This window comes from Colobus angolensis, unplaced genomic scaffold (assembly GCF_000951035.1).
Source record: "Colobus angolensis palliatus isolate OR3802 unplaced genomic scaffold, Cang.pa_1.0 Scaffold82, whole genome shotgun sequence".
NCBI classification, from domain to species: domain Eukaryota; kingdom Metazoa; phylum Chordata; class Mammalia; order Primates; family Cercopithecidae; genus Colobus; species Colobus angolensis.
Window position 1 is genome coordinate 729,757 of NW_012122043.1, and position 26,568 is coordinate 756,324.

The following is a 26,568-nucleotide window of genomic DNA, read 5'->3' on the forward strand; positions in this document are numbered from 1 at the left end:
ACCTGGTCCTAACCTGCCCCAGGTGGAAGCCAGCTACAGAGTGAGGATAGGCACACCGGTCATGAAGGCCCAGAAGAGCCTGCTCAGTGGAGGCAGGGCATGTTCAACACACACTACCCACCCTCTCCTCCTCCTGGTTCTGGCCTCTTTGCAGGGAGTTGGGCCAAGAATGCAGGCATTTGAAGTTTCAGGGGAGGATGCGAAGAACTAAAGGGTAGTGGCAATTCAGGGGCAGTTGAGTAAAATATAGTATGGGTTGAGCATCCCTAATATAATAAGCTGAAATCTGAAATGCTTCAAAATTCAAAAAATTTTAGTGCCAACATGATGTTCAAAGGAAATGCTCATGGAACAATTCAGGTTTTGGATTTTCAGATTCCGGATGCTTGACTAATAAGCATAATGCAAATATTCCAAAATCTGAAAAAAATTCAAACTCTTCTGGTCCTAAGCATGTTAGATAAGGGATACTCAACCTGTACAAACTCAGTTTTTCCAGCCTCCCACAAATCAAATAACAACAGAATCAAATTCTTTCCTGATCAAAAATGGGGGAGTTACACGGGTGCGAGTAGAAAAAAGGGCTTCTGAGTTGGGGCTCGCAGCTCACATGGGTCAGCCACTGCTTGTGTCGCCTGAAATGCGATCAACCACATCAGGTGCTAGAACTCTCAGGTGCTCAAGAAATGGTGTGCAAGTCCAGTGACCAGTCAGCAAGCTTCACTCCCACAAGCCTCTGCTGAGATCCTGAAGTAACTTGGTTATTCTCTGCTATACAACCACTGTCATGGCGTCTTCACTGGTACAGGGATCAACAGGATGACATTTCCCTATTCTTTTCCATTTGCTGGCCTAACTTCTTCATCAGTCGCCCTTGCTGTGTATTCTAACAGACACTGTGACTTATCAACCTTGCTTGTGTATGTGTGTTAGGGCTTGGTGGGGAAGCTGGCTCTGGGAGTGCCAACATCACCACTGGGTAAGTAAGAATAAAAGTGTCCACGTCTCTGCCATGCACCACCCTACCACATTCTTGAGCATCAGGGTCAAAGGAATAGATCAACTTTCCAAGACAAAATAACAGGTTTTAAAAGCTAGGGTAGAGTCACATAATAGCTTGGTATCCCAGAAACACATAAGAGCTTTTGTATAAAACCTCTATTATCCCCAAATTTCAGAAGCTGAGTTACTTTTTCTTCTGAGGTCAGACCAAAATAAGTTCTAAGGCAGTTTATTTGCCATATTTAGGATGTTCGTGTGGGAGCAATGACAAACATCTGGCTATAATACTTTCTGGAATTTTGACTATTTCTTCCTGCCAGAATGAAAACATTAAGTTTTTACTGGAATAGCAAGTTAAAATCTTCTAGCATGGAACTTCGTGACTGAGAATTTGTCTTCCTACTTGTCACATATTTAACCTAAAGCCTCTGCAATTCTAAAGAAGAAAAGAAAAAGAAAGTCCATCCTAAAAACTGTGAATATGTTAAAGAAAAGGGGAACATGAGAAAGTAGATGAACAATAATAAATAAAACCCTCGTGCTCATTAGACGCAATCCCCACTTGTCAGCAAAGGCAAAGGACATTTGTTGCTGGGGCGAGGCCTCACGCCCCTAAACTGTATCCCAGGCTGTTCTTTTAATCATTACATATCTCTTCTCCATAATACTAACTTTCAGATAATAGAAAACCTTTAAATCGCATTAACTCTTAAACCTGAGAGTTAATTATGAATTAATGAGAGTATAATTGTTCTAGACATCTTACCCTCTAAAGAGCCTGGGAAGACTTTCTAGAATGGGGTCTCAATTATGCACCTCAACTCTCCTTCCACTGCATCCAGCAATGGAGTTAGACATTTTTCATACCTGGCGTGGTCTGAAGCTGAAACTATTTCTACCCTATGACTTAGCACACAAGACAAGGCAAGCTGACATACAATTTTCAGATGGTTTTAAAACAATTTATGACTCAAAAACAAGATTCTTTAGAGCTAAGGCCAGATTTCTATGTTCAAAATCACAGAATTTGTTTAATCATAAAAGCAAATCAAGACTTTACTAGACAAAAAAACTAGTCACTGACCTTTGATTAGCTAAATATCCCATTAATAAATGTCAAAAGTGCTTAAAATAAAACATAATTGAAGTCAATATCCACAAATAGGCCTCCGCCCTAAATACATCATACAGATTTCTCTCTTGATCAAAAATCAGTTTACAAGTTGGCTTCTGGCTAGGTGTGGTAGCTCACACCTATAATCTCAGCACTTTGGGAGGCTGAGGCAGGAGGACTGCTAGAGACCGAGAGTTTGAGACAACCTGGGCAATGTGGGGAGACCCCATCTCTACAAAAATTTAACAAATTAGCCCGCATGGTGGTGCACACCTGTAGTCCCAGCTAATCGGGAGGCTGAGGCAGGAGGATCACCTGAGCGTGGGGAGGTCGAGGCTGCAGTGAGTTTTGACTATGCCACTGCACGCCAGTCTGGGTGACAGAGCGAGACCCTGTCTCAAAAAAAAAAAAAAAAAAAAAAAAGATAAGCCAGGTGCAGCAGCTCATACCTGTAATCCCAGCATTTTGGGAGGCCGAGTGGAGTGGATCACTTAAGGTCAAGAGTTCAAAATCAGCCTGGCCAACATGATGAAACTCCGTCTCTACTAAAAATACGAAAAAAAATCAGCCGGGCATGGTGGTGGGCACCTGTAATCCCAACTACTCAGGAGGCTGAGGCAGGAGAATCACTTGAGCCAGAGGCAGAGGTTGCAGTGGGCTGAAATCACACCATTGCACTCCAGCCTGAGTGACAGAGCGAAATTCTGCTTCAAAAATAAAAATAAAAATATCATCTCAAACCACAATGAGATACTACTATACACCTACTAGGATGGCTAGAATAAAAAAGTCAGAAAATAGTTAAGTGTTGGCAAATATGCGGAGAAATTGGAACACATAACATTGCTGGCAGGAATGTAAAATGGCACAGCTACTTTGGAAAACAGTCTCGCAGTTCCTCTAATGATTAGACCTAGAGTTCTCACGTGACCCAGCAATTCTACTTCTAGGTACTCTGTCAGTCCTCTGCATCCACAGGTTTGGCATCCACAGATTTGATTAACCAACTGATGATCAAAACTGCTAAAAACAACCCGACCAAAATGATAAAAAGTAATAGTACAATGAGAGATAATAGAAAAAAAAAAAGTCAATACAGTAAAACAAGTATTCACATAGTGTTTCCATTGTATGAGGTATTATAAGTAATCTAGAAATGAGTTAAAGTACACCAGATGGCCGGAGGCAGTGGCTCACGCCTGTAATCCCAGCACTATGGGAGGCTAAGGTGGGTGGATCACCTGAGGTCAGGAGTTCGAGACCAGCCTGGCCAACGTGGTGAAACCCTGTCTTTACTAAAAATACAAAAAATTAGCTGGGTGTAGTGGCAGGCACCTGTAATCCCAGCTACTTGGGAGGCTGAGGCAGGAGAATCACTTGAACCCAGTAGACAGAGGTTGTAGTCAGCTGAGATCACGCCACTGCACTCCAGCTGGGTGACAGAGTAAGACTCCATCTCAAAATAAATAAATAAATTAATTAAATAAAATAAAGTACACCAGAAGATGTGTATATGCAAATACTATACCATTTTTTATATAAGGAATTTGAACATCTATGGATATTGGTATCCTCAAGGGTCCTAGACCCACCCACTCCCGCTAAGATACCGAGACAACTTTATCCTCTCAAAAATGAAAAAATACATCCACACAAAAACTTGTACATGAATGTTTACAGCAGAATTATTCATAATAGCCAAAAGATGGAAACAATCCAAATGTCCATCAACTGAGGAACAGATAAAATGTGGTATGTCCATACAATGAAATATTATTCAGCCATGAAAAAGAATGAAGTACTGCTACATGTTACAACATGGATGAACCTTCAAAACATATACTAAGTGAAAAAAGCCAGTCATACAAGACTACATAGTATATGATCCTATTCATATGAAATGTCCAGAACAAGGAAATCGATAGGGATAGAAAGTAGGTTACTGTTTGCTCAGAGCTGAGAGGAAGGGAGATGGAGATTGAGGAGGTGACAGGTAAAAGATGTGGGGTGATTAAAATGGTCTAAAATTGACTGTGGTGATAGTTGTACATTTCTATGAATATTAAATACCAATGAATTTTACACTTTAAATGGGTAAACTGTATGGTATGTGAATTACATCTCTATAAAGCTGTTAAAACATTTCAGCTCCATTTTATCCACCAACACTATTACATACTGAACAGCTTCTAGCTTCAAACCATCTTGACTTATTGGTGGCAACAATAAACAAGCATGCATTTCTAGATGTAGAGAGAAAGCATCGCGAGAATAAATATGCATGTATTTCTAGATCTAGAAAGAACGAGCTGCAAGAAAAAACAAGCATGTGTTTCTAGATCTAGGGGAAAGTGCTGCAAGAATAAACACGCATGCATTTCTAGATCTAGAAGGAAAGAACAGGAACAAAATACAACCCTGTGCTCAATCACCTCCACTAGCTTCTCTGTCAGCAGTTTTTGCTCTAGAATCATTTGTCATTCTTGTGGCAGTCTGCCTTGATAGAAAACCAATTTTCATTTGTACACTCTGGGAGATGGGAGATATAAATAGAACTCGAGACTTATAGAGCTCAACTTTCTGAAGAAAACATAAGGAAGACAGCCAGGGCTTATTTGTTGCAGACATACATAAAACCACTCACCACAGATTATACATGGACAGACAGCCATGGGCACTGAACTTCCCCTGTGTTAAAAAGGTTCCTGAAATGTGAACTTCCAGCATCAACTTGGGGAATCTGCACAGCACCACACGATGCCAGTGTTTTCTGGCCATGTGAACACAGAAGCAGCTTGTGCCTTTCAAGTTTAGCATCAGCACATCTCCCTGGAAGAACACCGCTGCTTAAGACTTAAGTGAAAAGATAATGCAGTAAACAGACAAATAAGATAGGTGCATACGGCCAGAAAACCCCAAAACAAAACAAAATTGAATCCCTGAGGTTAGAAAACACTGCAACAGAGGGAAAAATTCAAAACATTCTTAAAGTCTGTTAACCAAATCTAACTTTTGCTTTCATTCATTTAACACATGTTTACTCAGCAAGGCCCTGTTCCAAACACCAAAGGAGCAGAAGTAGATATAACACAGCCTTTCCTTCCCAGAATTTGCATTTCAGGAGCAGCGAGACAGCAAGCAGGCACCAGGATGTGGTGTCTTCACCAAGACAGACCTGCTCAGCCAGGGGTCTCACTGCTTAGTGCACCCGACACCCGGTGGCCGAGTGTCTGCCTCAGCCTACAGGTCCAACAGCAAAAACCACCTGACCACAGTATGTCTCTTGGTTCCAATGTAAAGGCAAGAGGCAGAGAGACAGAATACGAACGAGACAAGTGAACAAATGACAGCAAGACAGTGATGGTGAGCTTGGGTCAGACAACCAGCCTTGATCCAACAACAAGGAAGAGGGCGTGGGACAAGCCTGCCTCTGTGGGGCTACGCAGGGGGGACTTCCCCAGGAGGGGACTCTGCCCACTCAGGGCAGGCCCCACTTACCAGCCCATTGACACCAAACCTTAGAGTGGCACAGACAATTGCACTTCCAGAGGCTGTATCCTGGTATAGTGGCAATACTTGTCAGGGTAGATCACAAAAAATGCTCACCGATTCCTGGCCGCTCTCCCACCAAGGTGCCTCTACTTCTCCACCCCTCGAAACAGAGCTAGTCTGGTAGCCTGCTTTGATTAATAAAACGTGGCAGAAGTGACAATGGACAAATTCCAAGCCAAGAGCCCAGGGACACTGCAGTGCGCACTTCTGGACTGAGAACATTTCTGTGACCACAAAAATGAGGCCAAGTGGGCTGGAGGGAAAATGAGATTCTGCATGTGAGGTTCCAACCAGGGTGCCAAATGTGTGGGTAAGGCAATCCCAGACTGCCCAACCCTCTGAGTCAGCCTACTAGAGCCTCCAAACCAACGCACAGACCTGTGATTTAAGCTCCACATTTGGGATGGTTTGTTACTTAACAAAGCTAACTGATGCAGTTGTGGAGGACAGGGTACTTGGAAGCAGAATACAACCAACTTATAATATATTGAATTTTAGCTCTCCCTAAAAATGTGTATCAGCAGGCAACACAATGTAAAAAATACCCCAAGCTGGCACAGTGGCTCACATCTGTAGTCCTAGCTACTTGGGAGGCTGAGGCAGGAGGATCACTTGAGTCTAAGAGTTAGAGGCTGGCCTGGGGAACACAGCAAGATCCTGTCTCTTAACAAAAAAAAAAGTTCCCCATCTAACACAGGATATTCAGAATATGCAAGACCATTTTCTTTTTCTTCAAATAAAAGTTCTTTAATTTCTGGTAACTCTGCCAGATATATCAAATACCAAATATGACAGTTATATTTAACTGAAACAATAATCTCAATTTATTAAAACTGACAAGCTCTAAATATTGCAAAACTTTCACAAAATGGCATCTCTGATTTCCTTAGGTATAAAATGACTCATACTCAGTAAAGGTGAATTTCTCAGAGAAGAATTTACATCTTATTTACAGCTCAACAACAAATGTGTGCTTTTTTCTTCTGGGTCCTAGTTTTAGTTGATAAAGTCCAGTAGGCAGAACAAAAAAAAAAGAAAAAAAAAAAAAGAGACACTCTAAAAGTAAACCTATTAGTACAATTATTTTTCTTTTACTTTTTTTTCTCTTAAATTTTGCACCTGTTATAAGCCTAGACTACGGTAAACGTGTTTATTGGAGGATGGCTACATAGTGGAAATTCCTCCAAACACTTGATTGAAAAAGATTTGGGAGCCCAATTAAGTTTCCAGACTTTAACCTGTTTCCTACAGGAAAGTCATCCAAGAGCTAGTGAAAGTGCAGCCAACTGCTACTCTTCAGGGTTCAAAGGTTGCGCAGCTTCAGACCTCCTTTCCTGCACCAGAAGTGACGTGGGAAGTTGGACAGACAGGTCCTACCGGTTTCAGTTACCATGGTCCTGATGAAATTATCTTTCATTTCCTCCTCAGATAAGAGCTTCAGAAAAGTATCCGGGTCCCCTGAGTTCTCACACCCTCCACACTTGCCTTAAAATAACACTGAAGGCCAGAGACCACCTTGCTCAGAGCTTCACTGCCCCACCCACCAAGCACCTCTCCTCTGTGTTCCCTCTTCCCTCCTTCCCAACCTATGCAATGCATTCTGCAATAAGGTCCACAGCTCAATAATAGTTTTACTTTCTGTGTAGCATCTTGACTCCTCAAAAGAAATTCCCAAGTGTAAATAAACCTCCTGCTAGAGTTTAAATTCATTCTCTTGTCCTTAGTTTTGTGCCATGAAGAGCAAGAAAAGCTTCTAAAGCTGTTACTTGAAAGCCAGAAAAAATTAGAAAAAAAGAGAATGCATTTGTGTATTACATATGAAAATAAATAATTTTAAAAAGACCTTTTGGCTGGGCACGGTGGCTTACACCTACAATCCTAGCACTTGGGAGGCTGAAGCGGGAGGATCTCTTGAGCCCAGGAGATTGAGGCCAGCCTGGGCAACATGGCAAACCCTGTTTCTACTAAAAATACAAAAATTAGACAGGCGTGGTGGTGCATGCTTGTAATCCCAGCTACTCCAGGGGTTGAGGAGGGCGGATCGCTTGAGCCCAGGAGGTCCAGGCTGCAGTGAGCCATGATCGCGCCACTGCATTCCAGCCTGGGTGACAGAACAAGACCCTTTCTCAAAAAAAGAAAAAAAAAGAGTAAAAAATGAATAGAATAGGTCGGGCACGGTGGCTCAAGCCTGTAATCCCAGCACTTTGGGAGGCCGAGACGGGCGGATCACGAGGTCAGGAGATCGAGACCATCCTGGCTAACACGGTGAAACCCCGTCTCTACTAAAAAATACAAAAAACTAGCCGGGCGAGGCGGCGGGCGCCTGTAGTCCCAGCTACTCGGGAGGCTGAGGCAGGAGAATGGCGTAAACCCAGGAGGCGGACCTTGCAGTGAGCTGAGATCCGGCTACTGCACTCCAGCCTGGGCGACAGAGCGAAACTCCCTCTCAAAAAAAAAAAAAAAAAAAATGAATAGAATAAATAAAAAGAACTTTCATGCTAATAACATGTAGAAAAACAAAAAAAAGTTTTCTAATACATCACATGGACCTAAAAAATAGTGTTACTTAAATATTGATATATGCATATATTCTTAGTATATTTAACTGTTCTAGCTAATATTACCAGTGCAATCTTCTATAAGGGAATTTTCAAAATAAAAATTGTATTATCATTGACTTAGAAAAATAAGTTATATGTTAACACCATACAACACTTCTTGCGTGACAGGCTGTGTGTGTGGTGTCTGCTCAATCCTCACACCAGCAGCTCTGGGAAACAGGGATTATAATTGTCCCCATGTTTCAGAATAGGAAGCTGACACACATGGAGGCTAAGTGGCATCCCCTCATCCAGGTGGCCTGGGCCTCACTGAGACCAGGTGGCTAAGCTGGGAAGGTCTGGGTGTACCATCTGGCTCCAGTCTGCACCTTCCAGCAATCTCTTAGCCAGCCTCTCACGAAAGAAGAGTAGAAAGACCAAACTATACTACAATTTTAAACAAAAGATACGACAATATTACTTTCCAAATAAAAGGAGAAATTCAGATTTACCGTTTCTAAGGATTTTCTCATGTGTTACCAAAGTCACTTTTGGTCAACTTAATATGCAAAGTCTAACCAGCAAAATAGAACTTGGTATATAATTTGACCGTTAGAAGATATAACGAAATATGCCTCCAAAAATCATGCTTCTTACCTCAATGTCAAATATTTCCACGGTGTTGTCCAGCAGCTTTACTCTGAGGTGCAGGTGCTTCTCTTGCATTCTGGGCAACAGAGTCTGCCCAGGCTCAAGGGTGCTAACTCCCACAGGGGTCTGGGCACCCAAGCGTGTCCCTGCAGTCTGCAGGACTCTGTATGTTCCTTCTATCTCTCCCATTCTTCACCATCTGAGTGAAGAAAACACTAAAATGAAAAAACACACACACACACACACACACACACATGAAGGAATTATCACATTATTTAGGTATTAAAACAAGGTAAAAATAGAATTATTGGAGACATGGGAATCCTCTGTATTATTTCTGCAACTTCTGTAAGTCTTAATCACTTCAAAAGAAAGCGTTACAAAAGATTATTTTCTACTCAGGCACTCATAGGTGGAGCATAAAACAACAAGCACCACCCTCAATAACAATATTTCTGAATGCTCTATGAGCCAGTCATACCCATTAACTCATTTAACCTGTTAGACCTCACGAACGAGTGACATCACCACCACCCACCTAGCAGAGGCAAGAGAGCCCAGGGCTGCCACACCAACCCTAGGCTGTCCACTCCCTTAGCACACCTCTCTCCACCACCCAAAACAGTTATTGTGGTGATGATCCTTTTTAAGTACTAGATGGTGCCATTTCTACCAAATGTAAACGAGCTCCACAAAGCATAGCACTAATGCGTGTCAGGCAGTGCACAGCAAGATCTGAGGCATTCGAGCAACTGTTCTTCCCCTCTGCTGACTTTATGTGGAGTAGAAGACTACCCCAGCTGAGGAAAAATGCCAATAAAGGAGATGAAAACAGCCAGGTTTGTCTTTGCCAGCCTTGTACTCCTCGATTTTTCTAACATGTCTTGCCAGGGTAGAGCGGGTGCCACTGGTAGTCTGGGAAGTAATTTCATGTATGGCACTGAATGACAGTCTGGATAAGGGTAACAAGGACTACATGCCTGGTAGCAGGAGGCACCTGCCCTTGGTCAGACCCTTCCCAGCTCCTGCCCATTCTCACAATAACCCCCATCCTCACAATAACCCCCTCATCACTATCCACAGCCCACTTAACAGATGACAATGAGGGCCCAAGCAGGTCAAACACCTGGCTCAGGGAAGAGCTCATGTCCTCTTCAACTCTCCTTTTGTGCCAAGGGGAAGGTCTCTGCTTGCAAGCTATTAAGTCTAACAGGGCTATTCTCGTCATTATTTGTTTAATGCACTGTAGATTTTATTTTTCCATTCAAATTGGGTATATATTTTTTAAAACAGATTTTATTGTGTATATTTGAAGTCTGCAACATGATGGTATAGGACACACAAAGATAGTAAAATGCATCTTCATTGTTTTTAACGAAGATTAGCTTAGTATTAACTACTAAATACTTAGTATTAAGTATCAGCTAGAATTAATAATACTAGCTTGTTATTTAATTATGTTTATTAATTATCTATTATTTATGGCAACTTCCCTTGTGAAATGTCTTATTTATGTTTAAAAATCAATTTTTACATATTTAATACAATAAAACATAGTACGGCAAAAAATACAGCAAAACTGGTGGAGGTGAGATACAAATGCTGGGTGTTTAATCAACAAAGAATGCAGCACTGCACCCATTATTTTATCTCACCCAATCACTCTCAGAGTCTTCCACTAATCCGTAACCTTTTAAAGAGTTAATCTCACTCCATTTCTAGTCCAGTCCCCTTGCATGCCAACTTAATTGCTCCGAGTCGCCCGGCCTTTTCCTCTTTTTCATGCTTGTTTTGTCATCAAGACAAGCAAATCAAGAACTCCCCACTTTTTTTGGAGACAGAGTCTTGCTCTATTGCCCAGGCTAAAGTGCAGTGGTGCCATCTTGGTTCACTGCAACCTCCACCTCCAGGGCTCAAGCAATTCTCCCACCTCAGCCTCTGGAGTAGCTGGCACCACAGGCGTGAGTCATCATACCCAGCTAATTTTTTGTATTTTTAGTAGAGATGGGGTTTCACCATGTTGGCAAGGCTGGTTGTGAACTCCTGGCCTCAAGTGATCCTCCCACCTCAGCCTCCCAAAGTGCTGGGATTACAGGCGAGAGCCACCACACCTAGAAAAGAACCTTTTTATCTCTTAATTTCAAATAGGCTCTCAGTGACTTACTGCCAAGCATCTCCTACTGTACACTTAAACCTTACCCACAAAGACAACCTTCTGAGCTTATGCACACGTCCAATTTATCAAACAAGAAAGCAAAAAATGAAGAGCTAAATCCTCTGGGACAAGCAAAATGTCAGTATGAACAAAATGACAAGGCAGCGCAAGTCCCATCCTAATTCCTGAACAAAGCCACTGACTGACACATTTATTACTTGAGCTGCATGGTTGGCACAGGTTGGCAGTTACCTACCATCTTCAGCTGTCATTCTTCATGCTGGATGCTCCTTGAGGGCAGGAACTAAATTCTTACTGTAAACATTTGCTAAGTATTTACTTAATGTCACTGGCATCAAAAAACATGAAGTGGTACATCATGCAATGCACTGTAAAGATGACAACAGCAAAACACAAAAGACTACAACCACAAACAGAACGACACTGTAACAAATTACTGTTTTTGCAAAACTAATATTAAACATGAGATATATGAAGTTCTGAGAATCATAAATGAGCCTTTTCATTTCAATTCCACAAACTTTTACTTAATTTTTATGAGCGCATAATTGTACATATTTATGGGGTATGTGATTTTTTAATTTTTTTATTGAAAAAAATTGTAGGCCGGGCGCAGTGGCTCAAGCCTGTAATCCCAGCACTTTGGGAGGCCGAGACGGGCGGATCACGAGGTCAGGAGATCGAGACCATCCTGGCGAACATGGTGAAACCCCGTCTCTACTAAAAAATACAAAAAACTAGCCGGGCGATGTGGCGGGCGCCTGTAGTCCCAGCTACTCGGGAGGCTGAGGCAGGAGAATGGCGGGAACCTGGGAGGCGGAGCTTGCAGTGAGCTGAGATCTGGCCAGTGCACTCCTACAATGGAAGTCTCACGAATACAAACGCTCCTTAAAAAAAAAAAAAAAAAAAAGAAAAAAATTGTATACGCTTATCATGTACAATATGATGCCCTGACATATGTCTACACTACGGGATGGCCAAATTGAGGCAATTAACATATGCATGACCTCACAAACTTAACATTTTTTGTGGTGAGAACACTTAAAATCCACAAAAATTAGTAATTTTCAGAAATACAATATGTATCTTAGCAACTTTCAGAAATACAATATGTTGTTACTAACTAGAGTCACCATGCTATATAATAGATCTCCTAAACTTCACTGCTGTCTAACTCAAGTTTTGTATCCTTACACAAGCAAACAATGTGTAATGGTCAAATCAGGGTATTTGGGATATCCTCCACCTCAAACATTTACAAATTATTTCTGTTGGGAACATTCCAAATCCACTCCTCTAGTTATTTTGAAATATACAATAAGGTATTAACTACAGTTGCCCTATTGTGCTACCGAACAAGAGATCTTATTTCTTCTTACTGCATTTTTGTACCCATTAATTAATCAATCCTTCTTAACCCCCCCAACCCTACTACCCTTCCCAACCTCTGATAAACATCAGTTTTTTCAGTTCCCACGAGTGAGAATATATATTTGTGTTTTCACAAACTTCTATTCATTGAGCAGTTAATGCAAAAGTAAGAGAATGCAAATGAAGATGACTTCCACTTTGAAGGTACCTCCAATGTGAAAACATGAAAAGAAAAATAAATGATCTACATGTTCTTGGTCAGCTCACAACATTTATCAAATATAGAACCATCAAAAGTGGGTTCTTCTGAAACAAGGGATAGGATGTTTTACTTTGGTCATCAAAGGCATTATTTCCCCTAAGTAATGCTACAAATCTGTAAACATTTATATAACCGAAATACACTTTTAGAAGTCATTTCTCTTATTTATTCTACTGTGTAAGTCTCATTTATGTTTTTGTAAGTATAGCTTGAAAAATTTCTTCAGGTTCTTTCTCTTCTACTCATTATAAGAAAGTCATGTCTAAACACCTACTGCTAAAAAAAAATAGACATGGCTGACCTGTAATGTCTAGAGGTGTACACTCCACCGAGAAAACCGTAACAAGAAAACACAAGGAAGTTATTACTAGAGAAGCGGTCCCTTCTTGATGGGAGAGAGGGACTGTTGCTGGGAGGGCACACAGGGAAGGAGTTCTTAGGCTGGCGGGGCACAGTTTTATTTCCTGACCTGGACAGTGTTCATTTTACAATTCATTAAGCCATACAGCTGATTCACGTTTTTATATGTGTTTATTTTATAATAAAAATATGTTTAGAACAACAAGCTTTTTAACATTGCTTCGTCTTTCAGGAGAACATGACGTATCAGACAAATAAAAACCACTTTTCTTAGCTCAAGGAATATCAAACTCTCTTCTCAGACATGCGGCTCACAGAGGAAATCTTTACACTTTCCAAGCGGCGACTTACACTCTAATTTTCATCTAGCCCAGAGAGACGCCGACATGGCTGCAGCTGCAATGTGAGCCACAACAAGATGCCCTCGTTCATCAGACTGGTCTTAAGAAGACAGATCCACTTGAGAGGAGATAACCCTGCGGTACTCTGTTGCTGATATCCCAAAGAAAAATCTGCTCATTGTCACATCATAGCAATGTGGCATAAACTATCCATTTAATAATTACTCAGCTTTAAGATTAAGACTTACATTTAAGATTTTAACACTAAATTTAAGACTAAGACTTAAGTTTAAAACTTTAAGTTTATTACTAAGCTTCTGAAAGCTTAAAAAGACCTTAATAAAGCCAGGAATAGTGGTGTACACCTATAATCCCAGCTACTGAGGAGACTGAGGTGGGAGGGTCACTTGAGGCAGGCAGTATGAAACCAGCCTGGGCAACATAGTGAGACTATCTTTAAAGAAATGTAAAAAAAATACATTAATAGAAAACTGGCAGGTAACCCCATTGCTGTGATTGCCAGTTAAACTCGGTGTCAAAGCCTGGCAATCTACTGCGGAAGCTGCAGCATGACTGCGGAACCGGTAGGTTGCTCATTCAACATCATTTGCTATAGTGGGATTGCTTCCCCCAGCCTGACAATGGGAAAAATTTTTTTTTTTAGGTATGTACCAGGGCTGGGTGTGGTGGCTCATGCCTGTAATTCCAGCACTTTGGGAGGCCAAGGCAGGTGGATCATCTGTCAGGAGTTTGAAACCAGCCTGGCCAACATGGTGAAACCTTGTCTCTACTAAAAATATAAAAATTAGTTGGGTGTGGTGGCGGGTGCCTGTAATCCCACCTACTCATGAGGCTGAGGCTGTTTTACATAAATTTTGACAAATGAAAATTATCTTTGTTTTGCTTTGTGTGCTTATAAATAAGGATTAAAGAGGCAAGTTAGACTTGAAACATGGCAAGGCCACGAACAATCCTTGGTGTACCATGTTCTGTGGTCCTAGAAACCTGGTGTCAACCTCTGCCCATCCCTGCTCCTGCCAGCGAAACTTCCCAGATGCCCAGAGGAAAGTGGCAGCGTAAACAACCAGGAATCCGTGGGGGACTCAGTTTATTGTGCCATCTTCTTTCAATGTGAATGAAATGCTTTGCAGTCTTAATTCCTAAAAACATTTCTGGTGGCCGGATACAATTTGCACTACTGACACTTGGTCCCGCCTACTACAAACTCGGCTCTTGTGGGTATAGTCTCATTTAACAACAGAAAACCCTGTGACATGTCATTTCCATTTTAAAGTTGGAAAATTCAGCTCAAAAGTCTGCCAAAGCTTTGGGTCATAATGACGTATTGAGTAGGTTTGTAACCAATGGACCACTCTAGTGGCAGATGTTGACAGTAGGGGCTGCTGTGTGTATGTGGGGGTGGAGGGTATATGGAAAATCTCTTTACCTCTGGCTTAATTTTGCTATTAACCTAAAACTGTTCTAAAAAATAAAATCTATTAAAAAAAAAAAAAAAGGCCTGCCAAGGAACACATAACTCAGAAGTGACAGAGCTAGGACTTGGGCCCAGACTTGGCTACCAAAACTCTTCTCCTTCTGCTGGAAAATCAGCACATGGCTTTTTAGGCAAAAGCATAGTCCACCATCCACAGTAAAGGGTAGGGGCTAACATTTCTATTTTGCAATTAAAAAAAAAAATCACCTTCCCTAAAATATTTTTTACTGTCTGCTTTGGGAAAATCAAAAACCAAACTTCTCTATGACCAACCCAAGAAAGCAGAATATGAACTTGATATTTCACTACACTCATCTAATAGGAAAGTCCACTGCAGCACTGGGAACAAACTTCACTGCTGATGATGTTCAAATGGAATTCTTCCTCAATCCCTCGACCCTGGGGTGCATTACCTCTTGCAGCACAGCAAGAGATGGATCCTTCTTTATTCTCTTTCTAAAGCATTACTAACTTTTAGAATAAGGAACTAAATAGTCAATGTGAGGAAGCAGAGAAAAATGTCAAGACCTCTGCTGTAAAGTAAGGCCTTCAAAGTGCTAATGAGAAATGGCTAGCTGGGCAGGTGGGCGGGCCAGCAGGGCTTGCGCACCCTCCCCAGAACACTGCTGCATAAACACACACCAACACCGCTAGGGTGTTGTCTGAAGGCAACTTGGCCCGAGCATCACAGAAACCATGCTTGGCACCAGAAGCTTGGGGAGAAGGGTGCTGCAGAAACCACCTGCACACACTTCTCCGGCAGGCGCTTCAGGATAGCTGTGTCACTTGCACAGAGCGGACCACTGAGGAGGATCCATATGCGGATAACACTGTCCCTCAAACACCAGGAGGGGCAGTCAACAACTCAAGAATCTCTGCTGATAGAAGAGCGCTTAGTGACACAGAAACGTATCTACCAAGCTGTGATTTTAAAAAGACCAAATAAAAAGGCAGGCGCTAATGGGGAACAAGGAAGGAGGCAGCAGCAGCTGGGGGTGGTGGAAATTCAGGGCCAGCACACTTAGGTTTCAATTTCAACTCTGCCATTAACAAACTCAGTCGTGGCACCACTCCCAGCCCCAGCTTTTTCAACTGGAAAATGACATTGGAAGGGAAGGGTTAACCAGATCTTTTTCAGCTCTAAGAATCCAAGATTCTGTGATAAGGCAGCTCAATGTGAGAACAAATGGAAAGAAAATGTGTTCTTGATTTCTACTAATTTATAGTGTTTGGTAGCCACAAATTAAATATACCTCATAAAATCATGTTATCACAATCTTCCTACCTTAGCATAATGCAATAGTGGCTAAATGTGTGTAAGAAAAGGAAGATCACTTTCAGTCAAATACAACAACAGTATAGACACAGACTAACTGTTCCAAAGAGATTTCTTTGTACATAACCAATATTTGAAAATCTTACTTTTACTTCCTAGGTTTTTTTTTTTAATTGCCTGAACACTAAACAGATGTATTATTTCCTTTAGAGTGGATTTTAGATCCTCTACAACCTGGTATTCTGATTTTATGTTAAACAAAACTCTACAAACTGAAAAATAGAAGTTTTAGGAGCTGAAGTGAATCTGGATAACCGATTCTCTGTACTTCTGTGGGGGGTGGTATGAAGCCATCCAATTTAACACCAAAATCTTTATAGAAAAAAGCCAGATCTGTATATGCTGCTTTGGTGTAAAAGTGAATAAAAGGTGCAAAACCAGGTGCATGGCATGCTAACTTCTGTTAAAAGAGGAAAACATATATATATATATAAAATTTTTTTTTTTTAGTAGTGTTGATGTCTCACTAGGTTTCCCAGGCTGGTCTCAAACTCTCAGGCTCAAGGGATCCCACTGCTTTAGTCTCCCAAAGTGGTATGTATTTGTTTATATTTAAAAAAAAAATAGAGCATAAACCAAAAACTAATGAAAATCATTACCTATGAGGGAGGAAGTGAAAGGGGTAAACAATGTTGGAAGCTGTACATGGTGTTTAGCAGTTTTGATATGGGAACTTCATAAATGGTTTCACATAATTAGAAAGCAAAATTAAATCAATATTTTAGAAAAGCAAGTCGTAAAAACCCAAACAAAATGAAACAAATGGTCTTAACTGTAAATCAAAACATCAGCTAAACTAAAGAAAATTACTTCAAGTGACTTTAAAGCCCAGTAACTTCATTCTACATCACCAGTAAAATATATCCTAAGGAATAAAAGGACTACAAAGAAATCCTACAGGATAAATGACCTTGTCTCTTTGATAAATGGCAACAAAAAAAGGAAACGGTGTATGTGTGTAAATACAAACTGCTAAGACATGTTATCTATAAGGTATGATGTTATCAAATGCTATATATAGGACCTTATTTGAATCCTGAATCAAATATTTACAGATCAGAGAAATGCGAATCCTAACTAAGTATCAGATGATATTAAGAGGTTAATATTATTTTTTAGTGTTTTAGTGGTATTGTGGGTACATGAAGGGGAAAAAAGTCCCTCTCTCTTAGAGATGCATACTAAAGTATTTACAGATAAAATGAAATAATATCTAGCATTTACTTTAAAATAATCCAACGAGCTGGGGATCAGTGGAGGTGGGTATAGGAAAAAAGATTGTCCATGTGTTGATGACTGAAGCTGGATACATGGGCTTTATTATTTTCTCTACTTTTCTGAATGTTTGGAATTTTCCACAAGTCAAAACAAAAAACAAATCTAGCAATAATTTTTGATGTACATAAGGATTCAAGGAACCCATGCAAGAGTTCAAGCTGACAGTGAGGGAGAGAGAAGCTCCTACTTTATGAAATCCTGGCCCAGTCTCTACTTTCCATAAGAAACTACAGCCTAGAAAACAAAGCTGCTTGCTCAAGGCCACAGACCTGATTTGTGCAGGGGTGAGACTAACATCTGGCATGGCTTCCAGTCCAATAGACTACAGTGCAAATTCTTCAAAATTAAAAAACATAAGACTATATTCACAGGGATCATTTCTATAGTTCATTACTAGAGAAGTTTCTCTCAGGATGTAGAGCAAAAAAGATACATTAAGAATGTGAAGGAATAATTGTCAATAAAAAATGAAAAGTATTAAAAAGATTAAAAACAAACCAAAAAATTGATTGAAAGAATTGTAAATTTATGCATTATGAATTCACTCTTTCCTTTATCACCTCCATTTTATTTCAGTTATGGTATTTTTCACTAAAATTCCCACTTCTTTATATCTTCTATTTTCTTGCCAAGACTTTCTATATTTCCATCTGTTTCAAGAGTAGCTTTACTTCTTGGACTATTTTAATAATGGGGCTTTATAAAGTTTAACTTTTTTTTTTTTTTAACTGTAGCCCTAACAAATTTCCACAAACTTAGCAGCTTAAAATAAGCCTTTTATTATCTCACAGTGTCTATGGGTTAGAAGTTTGGGTGTAATGTAACTCACCAGAATTCTCTGCTTAGGGTCTCAAAAGGTCTAAGTCAAAGTGTCAGATGATCCAGGGTCTTACCTGGATTTTTTGGGGGCAGAATACACTTCTAGGCTCATTCAAGTCTGTGTGGGTATAGGACTGAGGTCCCTAGTTCTTGCTGGCTATCAGCTGTTTGTCATTCTCATTCCTTGGCTCATGGCCCCTTCCATCTTCCATGCCAGAAATGTTACGTTGAAAACTTCTTACACTTCCAGTCTCTCTGCCTTCCCCATCTGCTACCAGCTGAAGGAAGATCCCTGCTTTTAAAGGCTCATATAATTACCTAAGGCCCACCTGGATAATCTAGACAACGAATCCAGGCTAGTTGATTCGTACCCTTCCTTACATCTGCAACGTGCTTTTGCCAAGTAAGTCGCATATTCCCAGGATAAACACTAGGAGGTCAAGTTCATGGAGGCCACAAATCTGCAAACCACAGTGTATCAGATAATTCCAACATAGGTACCACCTCAGCTTTAGCCTGTGTCTTTTTTCACGAGTTGATATTTTCCTGGTTCTTCACATGCTGAGTAAATTTTGTATTGTATCCTGGACATTTTTAACCTTATGCTCTTAGAGACCCTTGATCTTGTTTAAATCCTATGGGGAATGCTGATATTTTGTTGAGCAGGCACTGGCCTGGCTGGATTCAGTCCCCAAGTGCTGACCAGCCTTCTGTAGAACATGGTCTTAGTGTCAATTTCACTTTCAAAGCCTTTGCAGTGTTCCTTAGCAATGTCCTGCAGGTCCCTACCTGCTTGGTGGCCAGCCTGCCTCCCAGGCGATGGTCTATCCCATAGTTGAGTTCTGTCTTTGGCAACCTGTTCTGGGTCACATTACACACGCATAGCTCAGTGTTGAGCCCATAAGTTAACTAACAACTTTATGGGGCCACTTTCCTGAGTTCTTCCCTTTCTGGAATCTTCCTAGTATCATTTCCAGTTACCTGGGCTCCCCCTTTCAGACTCCAATCAGAAACTTACGGCTTTAATTACTCCGTTTAGCCATGCTCTTCTTTTGCATGCATCTTGCCTGGGACTGAGCTGCAGGAGGAAGAGAATAAAAAGGCAACTGGGGCTTTTCCCCATTCCCTAAGCGTTTTAGGTGTTCACACACTCCTGCCACTGCAGGGCTGACCGGAGGAGAGGAAGCAAGAGGGAAAAAAATGATGGCTTTCTCCCACTTTCTGTCTTGGGGCCCAACTACAAAACTACCCTGTAGCTCTCCCTGTTCACACTGGGTACCCGCCTCCAGGTTTCAGACAGCTGGAGTCCAGGGCAGGAGATGCTGAAGGGAAGACAGGAAACTCACTACTGGCGCAAAGACGGGCTTCAAATTCTGGCCTTCTCCCCCATCCGCCTGTTATGGTTGACTTGTCGGAGTCCTCAACAGCTGCTCCATGCACATGTCCAGGTCTTATAGCTACAGACAGTGGGAGAGGCAGGATGGAGTACGCTCCCTCCACCTCCCAGAACCACAGCTCCACATCCATGCATTTTAAAACATATTTACGGTGGTTATCACTGGGAGGGGTAAGAGGACTGATTTTTATTTTCTTCTTCCTAATTTTATGTATTTGTCAAATCGTCTACAGCGATATCTTTGAAGTCAGATGGTTTCTCCACAGAATCCTGCAGAAGTACTACCGGCTTTAAAAGTCTTAACTGATAGGGGCTACCTACAGTATGCCACTACTTACCTTCCAAGAGAAAGCTGGAATAACTGTCTTTCCCCTTAGAGTTGTATTTGCTCTTCTTTCAAAGATAGTTCAATTAAAAATTAATATTTTTAAACACTCTCTGGGTTACATTTTTTGTTCAGATACTGGTACTTGTTTTCCAACATTCATCTTATTAACTACTATACTAACAAAGCAACTGAGATTTTAATCATAAAGGGGGACCAGGCGCGACGGCTCATGCCCTATAATCCCAACACTTTGGGAGGCGGAGGCAGGTGGTTTACTTGAGGTCAGGGGTTCGAGACCAGCCTGGTCAACATGGCGAAACCCTGTCTCTACTAAAAATACAAAAAAATTAGCCGGGCATGGTAGCGTGCACCTGTAATCCCAGCTACTTGGGAGGCTGAGGCAGGAGACTCGCTTGAATGTGGGAGGCGGAGGTTACAGTGAGCCAAGATTGTGCCACTGCACTCCAGCCTGGGTGAAAAAAAATCGTAATAATTATAAAGGGGACAAGAGATTTAATAAAGTCTAATAATTTAAACAATTTCTAAAAACAGTTTCTCCTTCCCAAACATATTCCCACTAGCTCCTGGGAGATTCACTTAGCACCCTCACCCCACATTTCCCTACTGGGTTATCTGGCATCAAGCCAGGGACCAGGAAACTACCCCCACAAAAGCAGTTTCACTATAGAGCTAGTCTGGCTCAGGTTTCTGGGCCCTCACTTGCACCAACTCCTTCCAGCGTCCTGAGAAAGGCCCTAAGCAGTGTCCCTATGGTCATACACTTTTGTAAAATTTACCCCCAAAATACTCTAATGGCAATCGATTAAGACTACTGTCTTTTTCCACTGCAACTCTGCCTCTGTTCCTCTTCCCTTTTATGTCAGGTAGCTTGGGAGGGGCTGTTGGCATTTTTGAGATCCACCTAAGGGTACATTAAGTTGGAGAAAGATACTTAGTTTGGGTTTAACAGGACACATTTATGCTGTTTACAGTTACTTCTACTATGCAGACTTAGGTGATTACCAGCCATCTCAATGCAGGTATTGCTTCCAGAAATGCTGCTATCACCCACTGTGCTGGTTCACCCAGGCTTTTATGAAATAAAGGTGAAGGGCCAGGGATTCTGTGGTAATGTCAATAGGTCTAATGGGGCCTGACTCAGGGAAGTGTGTGGGCGGTGGAAGGGAAACACGATTTGAAATAGAGGGAGCCAGATGCTCATTTGTGGGGAATTTACCATCAGATGTGCTAAAATATGAGCGAATAGATCAGTTACCAGAAAAATAATCAATATAGCAGTACAATTCTGTGTGCCTTAGATGTGTGTGTTTTTTTTTCTTTTTTGAATAGAATTGTGCAAAACAGGATTTACCTGAACACTTGTTTTTCTGGGACACCAACCTGAAGCAGTACTAGAAACAGCAAATACGTCTATATGTGAAACGATAAGTTTTATATATCCTATCAACAATAAAAATTTATCAACTGTGCTAGAGGAATCACTGAGTTCTTTCTATACCCTGCCATATGAAAATGTGATTAAAAGGTACACAGCCAAAGGAAAAATATTACACAGGTGTATTAGATAATTAACAAACATTACTTTTCTCAGCCATTTGCATTATTGATCAGCTTTTTCAAATTTGTTACTTTCTCACTCTAAATATTAACTTTTTCTTTTTTTTTTTTGGAGACAGAGTCTTGCTCTGTCACCCAGGCTGGAGTGCAGTGGCAAGATCTTGGCTCACTGCAACCTCTGCCTCTCAGGTTCAAGCGATTCTCCTGCCTCAGCCTCCTGAGTAGCTGGGATTACAGGCACGTGCCACCACACCCGGCTAATCTTTTGTATTTTTAGTATAGATGAGTTTCACCTTGTTAGCCAGGATGGTCTCGATCTCTTGACCTCGTGATCTACCCACCTTGGCCTCCCAAAGTGCTGGGATTACAGGCATGAGACATCACGCCCAGCCTCACTTTCTAAATTAGTTTTTATTTGTAACTTTGCATTCTTTTTCTTAAAGAGTTCTCCCCTTCCCCCAAATTGTATACCTTCAAGCTCCATAAAACCTGGCATCTGCCTCTGCCTCAGATGAAATTTGATTAATTCATTCAAATATTTATTGAGCTCTATTCTGTTTCAGGCAAGTCTAAATACTTAGGGATACAGGAGTTCGTAAGAGAGAAAAATCCCCCCTTATATAGTGGACAAGTACAAAGACGACAGTACCTAGCATATATTAAATGGTGATTAAGTGCCCTGGCGTGAGTAAAGTGAGGATAGTAGAGAGGAAGTTGGCAGGTGGAGGGAGACAGGGAGGAGGCTTCATCAAGAGGACAAGGCTCAAGACAAGGCCTCGAAAATGCCCTGGTACACATTACAACAGCTACCATGTCCTGTATGACCACCACTGCAGGGAGATGCACGTCAAGCCCTTCGCTTATGTCATCTCATTTAATCCTCACAATAACCATGTGCAGCTGGCATCAAGAAACTCAGGCTCAGAAAGGTTAGTGACTTGTTAGCAGTCACTTAGCTCCACAAGCGGCCTCCACCCCATTGTGATTTCATGGTGTGCACAGAGCACACAAAGATACAGAAGTTTAATTCAGAAAGGGAGACGACTGAGAAAGTAACCACTACGACCTGCCCACTGCAGTCAGAGAGAGCAGAAAGTAAGAGGCAGCACCGCTGGCTAGCTTGACCCGGAGCAGCTTCCCTCACAGGGGAACATGAGACAAGGTGGACAAAGGGCATAGCGTGTGCACAGGCAGGGGAATACATAGAAACTGCAGGAGCAGCTGGGAAAGGATGAGGATAGTTGGGCCGAGACACCCGAGGGGAGGTGGGGAGGTGGCCTGGGGGTGTGCTGTGCGAACTCCAGTGGGCCAAATGGATGGAATCCCATACCTAAGTAGGTTTTGCAGCTGGATAGGACATGACCAAATTTTTGTTTTGGGAAGCAGTCAGGAGGATGGGCTGGGGAGGGGAAAGACGGGATTAAGCAAGACTCATCACTGCATCCTATAACACTATAGGGCCTTTTTGTTTTTGAATTTTAAAATGGCAATAAACTAAAACACCAGTTTAGGGGAAAACAATTCATGACTCTTAAAATAAAACCACTTATATCACTCTAACTACCCTCCTGATCCTGTTCACGTCCGCAAGTATTTTTACAACACTATAATTGCTGTGTACACACCATTTCGACTTTTCAGTTAATTCACATTTTAAAGCATACTTCCATGGATCAAAATAGTTCAAATTTTCCTTGGATGGGAGGATGGGATTCGGCTTGCTGAAGTATGTTTACTTGCTATGGACTACTCTACCATACTGACACAACAAAGTTTATCAGATTGTTTTGAAAAGTGTGATTCCAAAATCAAAATCTTTACCACATACTGCTAGTTGCTTTCCAAAAAGATTAGACCAATTTACAGAATCACTGTCAACTAAACGCTCCCCAGAAAATCACCAAAGACTGGGCTTTATCATAATGCTTTGCAGGATCCTCAACTTTTCAACTCCCTGTGACGTTGACAAATATACTACGGTCAAAGCACTCTATATTCTGATCTCAAAGAACACGACTGGAATTACCTCAGTTCAGCACCCAACATACAATGGGGTTTTGCCTGCGTATCTAGCACTGAGTAAAGGGGAAGCTGGCAAGCTGATATGAAAGTGGGTGAAGGAAAAATAAGAACAAAACTGAAAGGGTAAGCAGCAGCAAGAAAAATCTGTTACTGTCTGAATATAGAAGAGGTATTGATGTGACTAGAAGCAGGGGTGTTTGGAAAGGAAGGAAGCAACTGAATTCCTTGGGCCAAATGGATTTAAATGAGCTCACATGGAATTGCCCATGCATTGATCTTTGCTTTGGCAATCCAGTTCATATCATTCCCTCCAAACAGGATAAAGTTGCTTAATTATTGCCTAATTTTTTCTCAACTGTTTTTTGTAAATATCCAGGGGTAGCTTGTCCTACTTTCTACTCGGATTATTTGTCCACCTGATAATAATAATGGCTAACATTTATTAAGTGCTTACCTTATGTCAGGCATTTTGTTAACATAGCTTTTATTTTATTTTATTTTTGAGACAGAGTCTCACGCTGTCGCCCAGGATGGAGTGCAGTGGCACAATCTTGGCTCAATGCAACCTCCACCTCCCGGGTTCAAGTGATTCTCGTGCCTCAGCCTCTCAAGTAGCTATGTGCCACCAGCCCAGCTAATTTTTGTATTTTTAGTAGAGACAGGGTTTCACCCTGTTGACCAGGCTGGTCTGGAACCTCTAAGTTCAAGCAATCTGCCTGCCTCGGCCTCCCAAAGTGCTGGGATTACAGCCACTGTGCCTGGCCAAGGTAAGTACATTTTAAACTCATTTTTTGAATAAGGAACCTGAGGCAGAGATAAATGAATACAACTTCTATCGACTTCCTCTTTGGGAAAGGAATTAGTATAGAAGGAACCTGGAAATCTACTAACAACTGATAGTCCTGTATGTAAATAAGCCAGCAAACTTCTGCAGTCCAGGAAACTGCATCATCAGCATTCAGTTTGTTAATAGTGAACCATCTAATGAGAATCTGCAACAAGGATAGGGCACATGAGAAGTACAGATGGTGTTTGCAAGTACCGTAGGTGTGACTCTAAACTGGTCATTCCACCTCTCTCAACCTCCCTTTCCTGTACTTTAAAACAGGGCTGTGCAACTTGGTCATGTTACTGAAGAGTTTTGGAAAACTGAATAAATAACGACCATGAAGTCCTTCCCAAACTTTTAAGGACCTCAAAAACAAAAACAAAAAAACAACTTTCAACAAGCAGGTGTAGAAAATTTAAATTGTATTTGGCCTACAAGTAAAGGTTACTCCATGCTTCCCTGTCTCAAACGTCCTCTCCCATCTCTCTGGTACTGAGAAAATCTGTGTCGCCTGTTACAAGGCAGTCTACACAAGACCAACACGCTAACCCACTGGCACGTCAGGGTTATCAAACACAGTGGCCCAGACAAAAAAACTTCACGGAAAAAAACAACACAAACAACAAACAAAAATCCCAGAGAGAAAAACTACCCTTTAAAGATTTGGCCTTGGGTTTTAAATCTGCCCATCCTTTTTTAACACTATGAATTGACGATCTTTCCTTCAATGATGCCTTGTTCTAATTTCTGTTTTTCACATCCATTAGTGGCACCTGATAGGCCAGCGGTTGCTGCCATAGCGTAAATGGAAAAGGTGCCTATAATCGGGGTGTGTAATGTACTGGGCCATATTCTGGTCCCCAGTTTTCAGGGGTTTCCCGTGGTAGGCTACCCACTGGCTTAGAAGTATTTCCAGCCCTCAGTGGAGTAAAAATATTAACACCTAACTTGATTCCCACCTTTAAGACACACTCTAAAGAAACGCTAAGAAGGCAAACGGCTCAAAATGCCTCCACCAGGCACCTCCAGGCCCACACCGTGCGGGTCCCTACGGCCCACTCTGGGGTGTCCCTCCGGGGTGGGACAGTCCCTGGCCCAAGGCCCTGCTGGCCTCCACGGGGCACTCCTCAACCCGCGAGTCCACGCGGGACACTCCCCGGTCTACAGCCCCACCGGCCTCCTCCACGCGGCACCCCTCAACCCGGGAGTCCACGCGGGCCACTCCCCGGCCCACCGCCCCGCCTGCTTCCACCGGGCAGGCTCCCTCCAGACGGACGCTCCTCTAACCGGGACCCGCCCAGGAGCTCCAGCCGCCTCACGAAGGCCTTCAGAGGCCGGGCGGGACCACCTCTGGCGGACCAAGGCCTCAGCGCCCGCCCCGCCTGGGCCTCTCGCCTCGGGCCTCGGGCTTCGCCGCCCACCCGGAGAGGCCCACCCTGGCCCCTCGCGCCCGCGCCGCTCCACGTCCTCACCCTCGCCCTCTCGCTCCCCCACCTCGTCCTCACCGGCCTGGCCCGGCCTCCGCAGTCGCCAGCTACAGCCTCCAAACTCGCGTCGGCGTCGCCTGCTCCCGGCTGCCCGCCGGCAGCCCCCGCGCCGCGCGCCCCGCCCTGACCCCGCCCCCGCGCCGCGGACGCGCAGTCGATTGGCCTGCGCGGCGCCAAGGCGGAGCCTCCCCAGCCCGCGGCCTAAAAGAGCAAGATCGAGTTCTGATTGGTAAACGGACGGAGAAGGGGCGGGACCAGGCGGGCAGCGACGTAGAATCTAAATCTATGCTGAGCTCGGCTCGTTGGGCGGGGCGTCGGCGTGCGGAGCGAGGCAGTGTCCTAGGCGAGGCCTAGGCTCGCTGGGCGGGGCCTCGGTTGGTCGGGCGGGGCTCGGTCCTGGGCGAGGCTTAGGCTCGGCGGGCCGGGCTAGGTTCCGGGCGAGGCTTAGGTTCGGTGGGCGGGGGTAGGTCTAGGCGGCTCTCCTTGCACCCTCCGGCTCAGTCCCTGACTGCCAGCCTCCTCCTTACCCCTACGCATTGCATCCCTCGTGGGGCTACAGGGACCGAAGGGGATCATCGAAGGCTCACCCGTGTGTGTGCTAAGGCTGAGACAGGCTGCTCCGTAGAGGCGG

General features: G+C 42.7%; 1 protein-coding gene across 2 annotated transcripts in view; it reads right to left on the reverse strand.

Annotated features, from left to right (window-relative positions):
- Nucleotides 1–26,062, reverse strand: part of FARP2 (FERM, RhoGEF and pleckstrin domain protein 2) — a 156,500-nt gene extending 130,438 nt beyond the window's left edge. For both annotated transcript variants that reach the window (XM_011929543.1, XM_011929542.1), the window contains exons 1-2: nucleotides 25,923–26,062; nucleotides 8,866–9,074 (exon numbers count right to left, since the gene is read on the reverse strand). In XM_011929543.1, coding sequence (XP_011784933.1) covers nucleotides 8,866–9,048 — 183 coding nt within the window. In that variant the 5' untranslated portion in view covers nucleotides 9,049–9,074; nucleotides 25,923–26,062. The remainder of the gene's footprint in view (nucleotides 1–8,865; nucleotides 9,075–25,922) is intronic.
- Nucleotides 26,063–26,568: the final 506 nt, after the last annotated feature.